An 8544-nucleotide genomic window follows, 5' to 3' on the forward strand; every position below is an offset into this window, starting at 1 on the left:
GCTACTAAAACATGCTGGAATAATGCATTCCTAGAAATTAATTTATAATGTGGTTCTTCTTGCTTAAGAGCTAGCGCAGTACGAGGTCAACATTAAAGTCACCCCCGAGGTTCCCTCATTTAATTTCACAGTGGAAGGACTTATCCAGTGTTCAGCTTTAACTCTTATTTAGTCAATATTAATTCAGTGGGGAAGCTTTGATCTGCAGGACTAATTAGATCTCCACATCTAAATGTGCGGTTAGCTTTACCTCCACGCATTTACTCACTCGCACCCACAATCTGTATGTCTACACTTCCACGATGTTGGTAAACTCTTTTATCTCTTACCTTCTTAATGAATGGATAAGTCATATTTAATCCTCCACATGATGCAGCACCCACAAACCAGTAAAGATGTCCACGGGCAGTAAATATCTTTTCCATCTGTGCAAAGTAAGTAAACATAAATGTTCTGTTATCTAGACAAAGATCAGCACTGAATAAGTCCTCCCTTCATCCCACAAGCCTTTCATTGTTTTGGGCTGCACCTCAAATTTAGCTTTGCACAGCATCTTGATCCGAGGCTAAACTTATCCTTGTCAACCTTTTCATCTTCTTCAAGATTGAAGTAGTCTGAATAAAATAAATATTTCAACTACGATCTAACATTTAGAGGACTATTTAAGTGCTCATATGACGACTTCATACACTTCAATGCATTAAACATTATTGCAGCCTGTTGTCAGTCAATACTACAGGCGTGCCTTTATTGTAAGGAATCTAAAACTGGGTTTTATCTATGCCATCCAGTAATATTTATAATAAACTTTAAGGTTAAACCGGGTCCCACTCGGGCTAAGGTAAGATGCGTGCCACACCTTGTTGCCATACCCTGGCAGTTGACTCCCGTTATGTGGCCATTTGTTAGTGCAGTGCGCGTCTTGGACACGGCGCTGCGCTCTTGGCGCTCCGCCGCTCTGCTCGTCTGAACGCACACCCCGCCCTCCCTCCACCTCCATCTCCACCTCAACCAGCGCCGAAACCACACAGCAGGGGGAGAGAGGACGTTCATCCGCGTCTTTCGTAGTAACCGAGGCACGCCGCTCCCAGACACACTTCTCAGCCAGAGCACCGGCGACTCTGACCGAACAGTCCCGGAGGTGCGTCCCGCTAATCCCCCTCGCCTGCTAGTTTCTCCGCGCCGCTCCATTCCGTTCCGCGCCGGGCCGGTCCGATCGCTTCCCCTTGGAGAACAGTTTATTCCCTGGAAGCTGGATGAATTATTGGAGAGTTGTGAACAAGTGCGAGAAGAAAGCTGAGGCTCGGGATCTGCCTCCTCGCTCCGTCCAGAGAAGACAAGACTCAGCCAGAGTTGTGGACGATAATGGAGGGGACGTCCCTGTATCTTCCTATTGTTATTTTACTGATGCAATGTAAGTGACGAATGGAAACTATTCATTTAGAAGAACTAACTGTTTCTTTGTCTGTGCTTCTGTTTCCCCACTTCTCTCCACCAGAAGAAGCTTAGGGAATAGATAGCGTTCATGTATTTCAACTAATATTTTATATATTGAGTTGTTTTCTAACTGTTCATGGATGTCCTGGGATCTATACTTTACAAAAGAAGTCATTAAAACGTGTGCTTTAGTGACTTTCTTTTTGTTATTTCTCAAAATAGTGTGTTTATTAACACATTCTTTCATGTTTTATTTCTAAAATTATAAATTAATTTCAAAAGTTAAAGAAAAGAAATCATTCATTTTGGACTCTTATTTTGTTTTAGTGTCCGCAGTTCCCCAGTTCAGTGAAAGCCCCTCTGTGAGAGGGACTCTGAAGCCAGGCTGGGTTCCTCCAAGTTGGCCCGTAAATTGTATTTGGCGGCGTGTCACCTCAGGGTGTGGGCGGCCTGGTGGTGGCAGGTGGGCACCCGTGTTGGCAGTAGAGGTGGCGGATCTGTGCATGAGGTCAGCCGTTACCACCAGAAACGTCAAACTGTTTCTCTTGGTGACGAGGTTTTCATAGCAGTGATGTTACCAGGAGAAACCTGTTTCTTTAAATAGCAAAAAGGCACATAAATAATCCCATAATGGAAAGCAGTGTCAGTGCCTTCAGGACTCCAGGGGAGCAGGAGCACTGTGTGATGGATGTGATGAGACAGTGAGAGTGAGTGACGCCGATTTTACTCTGTGTTTGCCACCTGTCAGGCCACCGGGTCACGAGTTCACAGAGGTGTGTGTGTCCTGTCCCGCTGTGGACAACCTGTCAGAAATCCCTCATCATCTGGCGCACAGATAGATGTCAACAGTTTAAGAGAGCAGCTTCCAGTCGGCCTCGGCCCTGCTGATTGCCTGTGGAGTGTATTGTTTAAAAAAAAAAAATCCAGGAGGAAATGTTTCGGGTGGGTCTCTGTGGCAAGAGCCCCAACATCCCCCATCTCAACCTCACACACACACACACACACTCACACACCGTGCCTGCCTGAGACAGCTGTTGCTCACAGGGTTACAGTCATACAGAGAGGCTTTGTTCAAATGGAGAACACGCACACACACACGCACACGCACACACACACACGCACAGTCCTCCCTGTTTGTCTCTGTACCCCCACAGCCTTGAAACGTGTGTGCCATCCACTTTCACGTTATCTACACAGCCAGACAGGATATCTCCTATGGGCCCGTCTCCCTTCCTTTTTCATTTGTCCTGTTAATTTTAATAAGTGCCTTAATTATTACTCCCCCATGCTTTTGACCTCGGCACAGCCCTGGCAACACCCGCCCCAGTGTCTGTAACACTCTGTCCGGACCACGTAATGAGAGTAAAACTGCGTGCCAAGGAGCGAGCGTGCCATCTTTCTATTTTTGCTCAGGCAAGAGGGTGGCTGTCACAGTCTTGATGTTGATGCCACGCACGAGATGTGTTGTTGTCTGTAAGCTTGTCTGTGTTGACGCCTTTGTCTAAATGTTTCTGTGCTTCGGAGTCACAACATATCCGTCGCAGAAGCATTTTAAATACCTTAGTGGCCGTATCTGATGAGATATTGGAGGAGCATCAGAGGCCTGCTGCTGAGAAGCACAACGTTTATGGAAGTAATGTTTTGACAAGCATTTCAGGTTGTGATACATACTTTTTGGTGGAGTCAAACTAACGCTATACGACTTGATAGCCGCCAATCTTGCGAGCTGCTCAAGTGGTCAAAGATGCTCGGCTCAGTGTTCTTTTGCTGGACTCACTCCTGATGGGTGAATCTTGAGATAATATCACGTGCCAGTGATGGTCCAAATCACATCAGTGTGCACTACTGACACCTAACCAAGTGAAGCAGCCATATATGGGTCAGGTCCGGATCATAGTTGGTCCTCAAAGCCAACTATGCCGACAGTTGTGACGTTTTATTCCATGTTTGAGCGGGTGTCATTTGTCGACATTTAGAAGGCTGGTTCTTCTATTTAGTTCTATTTCTTGTCGACTTCTTGGACAGTAGCCCCTTTTTAGTTTGGAAGTTACACCATGTTAACATTACCCACCATGCAGTTGTGAAATGATCCGAACTCCTCGCAATGTGTTCATTGTCTGCCTCGGCGCTTTGGTATTTAATTGAGGCCATTGAAGCTGACAGTGCTCATAGTAGTAGAGCACAGTGAAGCACGACACAGGGGCAGCACGGCCTCACGAGCGCTAAATCTTTGCTCATTTTGTAATGCGTGTGTGTGTCAGTCAGCGCAGCGGTGAAGTGCAGGCATGTTGTCAACCCTGTTGAATTTCTTCTTTGTCAAAGAGACACCCTTCAAGGTGGCGGTAGGCCTGGTCTCACACTATGTGACAAGAGCTTCTCCCATTCACAGTCCTACTGTCTTAGAGGATCTCCCTTGCCTTCAATCCCACTCCCTCTTTTATTCATGCTTCTACGGGTCTCTGGCCCCCTCCACTAACCTCCACCCGCCTCACTCTCCTCTACTCCACTTCATTTGTATTCTATTCTTAGGGCCGCTCATCTCTCCTTTGACGTGCCTCCTCGTGCCTTTTTTAATCTCATTGTATTTTCCCTCCTTCGTCATGTTCATCCTTTAGTGAGACAATGCTCCTCAGAGGGTGTCGAGGTACGCGAGCCAAGGCTACGACGATAATCCTGTTACACCGCCGCAAGTCAACACATGGCAAAGCGAGAGGAAGAGGGAACGTCTGCAGGGAAAGTGTGCAGTTTTAATTCACTTAGAGCAAAGTAAGCGAAGCTGGTGCAAATTGAGCCAACTTCAGGAAAAGCTTTTAAAAAACTTGACTGTGTGTTATGTGTTCTGCAGATGACATTATTATTGTATAGGCTGTTGTTTATTTAAAAGCTCATTTAAAAATAGCTGTTGTCGTGGAAATAAGAGCGAGACAGACCTTTGGGTCTGCTTATGAGCTCCAGTTTGCAGAGTCGTCCGACATGGCCTGTTCTCTTCCACACTTCCTGCCCTTTGTCTCAGCCCGCCCTCCATTCTCCCATGTCACCCCTCCCTTAACAGGGGAAAACTTCTAGAACTCACAGTAATCCAGTAACAATGGGCCCACACAGGAAGCTACTGACAAACAGGAAACTGCTCACTGTAATTTCACAATATGGGTTTATATGTTTGTGAGATTGAAATCTGTCCGCGTCATGGCGATAGCAGAAACAATGGCAGGAAAAGTAAATGTGTGTCAGAGAAGTTATTTCAGGCTGAAATTGTGTACATTTTCATTACACCAAATTAAAAGTTTGTTGCACATTTTAAATAGCCCTTAGTGTTCTGAGTAAGTACCCCCGAGGCCCATTCAACATTTATTTACTCATTTAAAAAATGCATGGCCTTCAGTAAAACTCTTTTTTTTTACCTTTTACTTAAGTTGCAGACTTTCGGGAGATCTTATAGGCTTTCGTGCAGCAGCAGAGAGTGTTTACTGTATATGCCGTGTGCATGTTTCTAACCTACTGTTCCCTCAGGTAACCTTCACCGATGTTGAACCTGTATTTAACAACATGACGACCGGGCAATAATCCGCCCCTTAAACCAATCAGCACACAGGAAGGGTAGCTCCTGCTTCCTCTTCCTGTTTGGACGCTAGGTATCAGTGACACACAGACAGCAGGGGAAACAAACACGGACAGTGTGCCGTCCGCCTCTTCGCTAATGCCTCTCATACATCAGGTTAATCTGGACAAGCCTCTGTTGAGATGCCTGGTGACCTTGTCCTAACCTGCGTTTAAATAAACACACGGCGGACTGCTCCTTAACCCTGCTGGATTAAAGCGGAGGAGGGAGTAATCCTGCCCTTACCTCAGATTTCCTGGAGATCTCTGGCTGCCTCAGACAGTAGACTAAAGACAGCCATTAAGCATTCTCCTCTTGCAGTTGGCGGGCAATGTGGAGCACTTTACCCAATTCACCTTGCCCCCTAATGGATTACAAGCAATATTGCGTTCTGAAATGTTCTAACCCCCTTTTTATTTTTTATATCTCCTTCTCCCCTCCCCCCCCCTCCCTTCTTCTTCTCCACCACCAGGTTCCCCCTCCGCTCCTGTCACCGTGTCGAGCGACAGACACAAGGTGGAGGTGCACGAGTTCTTAGGTGAGGCAGAAAAAGCATCGTCTCACTGTCGAGTCATTTTCTTCCCCTCATGAGTTGCTGCTTTATTAGATTCTCTCTGACAGAATAAACCATACGGCTATAAATAGAACAAACAGTTAAAAAGAAATGCCACTGATTGAAGGCTTTGCTGTTCTGCCATAAATATCTCATTGGTTCCCTTTTTTTCAGATGCGGTGCTGTCATGCACGTTCCGCACAGAGAAAGACCAGAACCCACGCATCGAGTGGAAGAAGAAGGGCAAAGATGTTTCCTTCGTGTACTTTGATGGACACTTCAAAGGTGTGAAAGCAGCATGTAGCTCTTCATCCCCCCCGAGTGACAAACAGGGCATTTGTTTTAATCAGCTTGCAGTGCCAGCTGGAAGGGGTTTGCTATGTAGGATGAGAAAAAGAACCCACCACCTGGATACTGTGAGATAGGAATAATGGATAAATGTAAGAGATGTTTTAGCACAGTCCTGTCCACAGTCGGTGGTATCGAAGCTTAAAATCCTAACCTCTTATCCTTGATCTCCTTTGTGGTTTAGCATGTGGATCCAGATTAGAGTAACTTCTTACCTATAACTCTGCACTTCCTGCAGCTGCCTCGCAGAAACTGGAGAATCAGTTGCTGGAAGACTTTTACTGTGAATTAAATCTTTTCTTTAAAAAAAACAACATAACAGTAGTTATAATAAGCACGGCCATTTGTTCTTTCTTTTTAGATCTAGTTTAATAATATCGGAATCTTGCTATATTGCTATCTGAATGTAACGTTTCGTATTTAAGAGGCAGCAATATAAGGATAAAAACAAAGCATCGTTAGCCCGCAGCCAGGGAACCATTTCCTCTGGAACTTCCTCATCTTCCGTCCATTCTTTCAGGCCCCTTTGAGGGCCGGGCGACCATTGAAGGGGCCACGGTGACGCTGCAAAGGGTGACCCAGGAGGACGCTGGGGAGTACCGCTGTGAGATCAGTGCTCCTTATGACTCAGTCAACCTGGGCGAGACCAACGTCACGCTCAAAGTCCTGGGTAAAGAGAATCGATGATAAAAAACTGCTGAAATATGTATGAGATTGACTTGTTTTCCCAGGTTTGGGTTTCGTTTCTTTTCATTCCTACCTTGTACTCCCCTCCAGTGCCCCCACACACCCCGTCCTGCGAAATCCCCAGTGGGGCAGTGACGGGCTCCGTGGTGCAGCTGCGCTGTAGGGACCAGCAGAGCATCCCGCCTGCTACTTACTCCTGGTTCAAGGACAGCATGCCGATCAGCCTGCCATGGCACGCCAACGCCACATATCTAATCAACTCACACACAGGAGTACTCGTGAGTGTGTGTGTGTGTGTGTGTGTGTGTGTGTGTGTGTGTGTGTGTGTGTGTGTGTGTGTGTGTGTGTGTGTGTGTGCGCAGATAAGGGAAAGGATGAGGAGTGTTTTGGTAAATAGTTTACACTGTCTCCTTGCAGTATCATGTCTTATTGAAAGAAGCAGAGATGGTGTCAGGTTCTGTTGAAGGCGCTCTATGCGTTGATAGTAGGCTACGCTTCTTGCTCAAGGACACTTCAGCAGAACAGATGCTTCACATTAAAGCGGCGGAAGCATCATCATAAACGTTTTCTTCTTCCCTCTCTGTCTCTCCTGCAGGAGTTCAAAGCTGTAGCCAAAGAGGACACCGGTCGATACAGCTGCCTGGCTTCCAACGGAGTGGGACCGCCCAAGATGTGCCAGGGCAAGCACATGAAGATAGGTGTGTGTGTGTGTGTGTGTGTGTGTGTGTGTGTGTGTGTGCCTCTTCCTCACTACTGTGATCTAACATGATGCTGTTTTCTTAACAAAGGTCTTCAGCTTGCTAATAAATTATATAATGTACTCCAGGTTAATGCAAACAGCAGTTTTATGCTTTTAATAATTTATAGGAAATGTTATTGTCGTACAGGGAAACCATTAGACTGAGTTACATTAACATACAGTCTTCCTGTTTATGTTTGGAGCTTTAATGCTCGCTGTTAGGACTTCATATATTTCCTTGTCTTTTGTGACTTACTGCTTCAATCAAATGATGTGGAAAACAGACCATAACTCAGTTTTTATTCCCCTCTCGACTCCAGAGGACGTCAACGTCTCGGCCGTGGTGGCGGCGGTGGTGGTGGTCTTCCTGGTCGTCGTGGTCTGTGGGTGCGGGGGACTCCTCTTGCACCGCAACGGCTTCTTCAGCCGTGAGTGTGTCTCTTTAGTTGCTGTGTTTCTACACAACAACCACTTTGTCTGCTTGCATTATCAGTGCATCAATTAATATATATATTTTTTTATTTGAACAAAAACTGACATTCACTCTGTTTTCTCCTCCTGACTCGTCCATCAGCAGGACACAGAGGAAGGTAAGAGCTCTGTGATTGCATTAACATTGATGTGAACAAACACAGGCTGATACCCAACACACTTAAGATTGAGGGGAGGGGGGCAAGGGGGGGGGGGGGTTGTTGTTGCACTTATAGACTGCGTGTCTGTGTGCTGAGTCAGGACTGTATAGAGCGACAGCTGTGGCTGTGTGTGTCTATATGTGCGTGTGTTTCTGAGCCACAGCAGTGCCTGTGTTTCTGCTCATCCAGTGATTGGCGCCAGCAGATGTTAAAAAAACCATCGGGAAAAGGTTGTTTTGTTTTCAATTGATTGCCACTTCCAGGCAGACATACGTACATCTGTGGAAATCATGTCAACATGTAGCAAGACAGATGATCTAAACATGCAGACATTTAAAAAGGCGGAGAAATGATCGGTGTATAATTCTGGAATAATTAGCGGCCGTTTATCAGCGCGGAGGAACATATTGGCAGAAAGAATAGCGAGCAATTAAACTGATTGGATGGGTAATTTGAAATGGATTATTAAGATATTGAAGAGATTGAGAAATGATTCTGTGGCATGACAGAGGTCCGTGCATCTACCGTACTCACAAGAGTGGGCAAAAGG

General features: G+C 46.0%; 1 protein-coding gene across 2 annotated transcripts in view; it reads left to right on the forward strand.

Annotated features, from left to right (window-relative positions):
- The first annotated feature begins 1063 nt into the window (after window positions 1–1063).
- jam2a (junctional adhesion molecule 2a) overlaps window positions 1064–8544 on the forward strand; it is a 20213-nt gene continuing 12732 nt past the window's right edge. Inside the window, exons 1-8 of one of the 2 annotated variants that reach the window (XM_029449555.1) lie at window positions 1064–1414; window positions 5508–5573; window positions 5763–5873; window positions 6457–6606; window positions 6714–6901; window positions 7219–7321; window positions 7683–7790; window positions 7937–7952. In XM_029449555.1, the coding sequence (XP_029305415.1) occupies window positions 1366–1414; window positions 5508–5573; window positions 5763–5873; window positions 6457–6606; window positions 6714–6901; window positions 7219–7321; window positions 7683–7790; window positions 7937–7952 (791 nt within the window). In that variant the 5' untranslated portion in view covers window positions 1064–1365. The remainder of the gene's footprint in view (window positions 1415–5507; window positions 5574–5762; window positions 5874–6456; window positions 6607–6713; window positions 6902–7218; window positions 7322–7682; window positions 7791–7936; window positions 7953–8544) is intronic. The other variant, XM_029449564.1, reaches the window with a different exon arrangement.

This window comes from Cottoperca gobio, chromosome 2, assembly GCF_900634415.1.
Source record: "Cottoperca gobio chromosome 2, fCotGob3.1, whole genome shotgun sequence".
Classification (NCBI taxonomy): domain Eukaryota; kingdom Metazoa; phylum Chordata; class Actinopteri; order Perciformes; family Bovichtidae; genus Cottoperca; species Cottoperca gobio.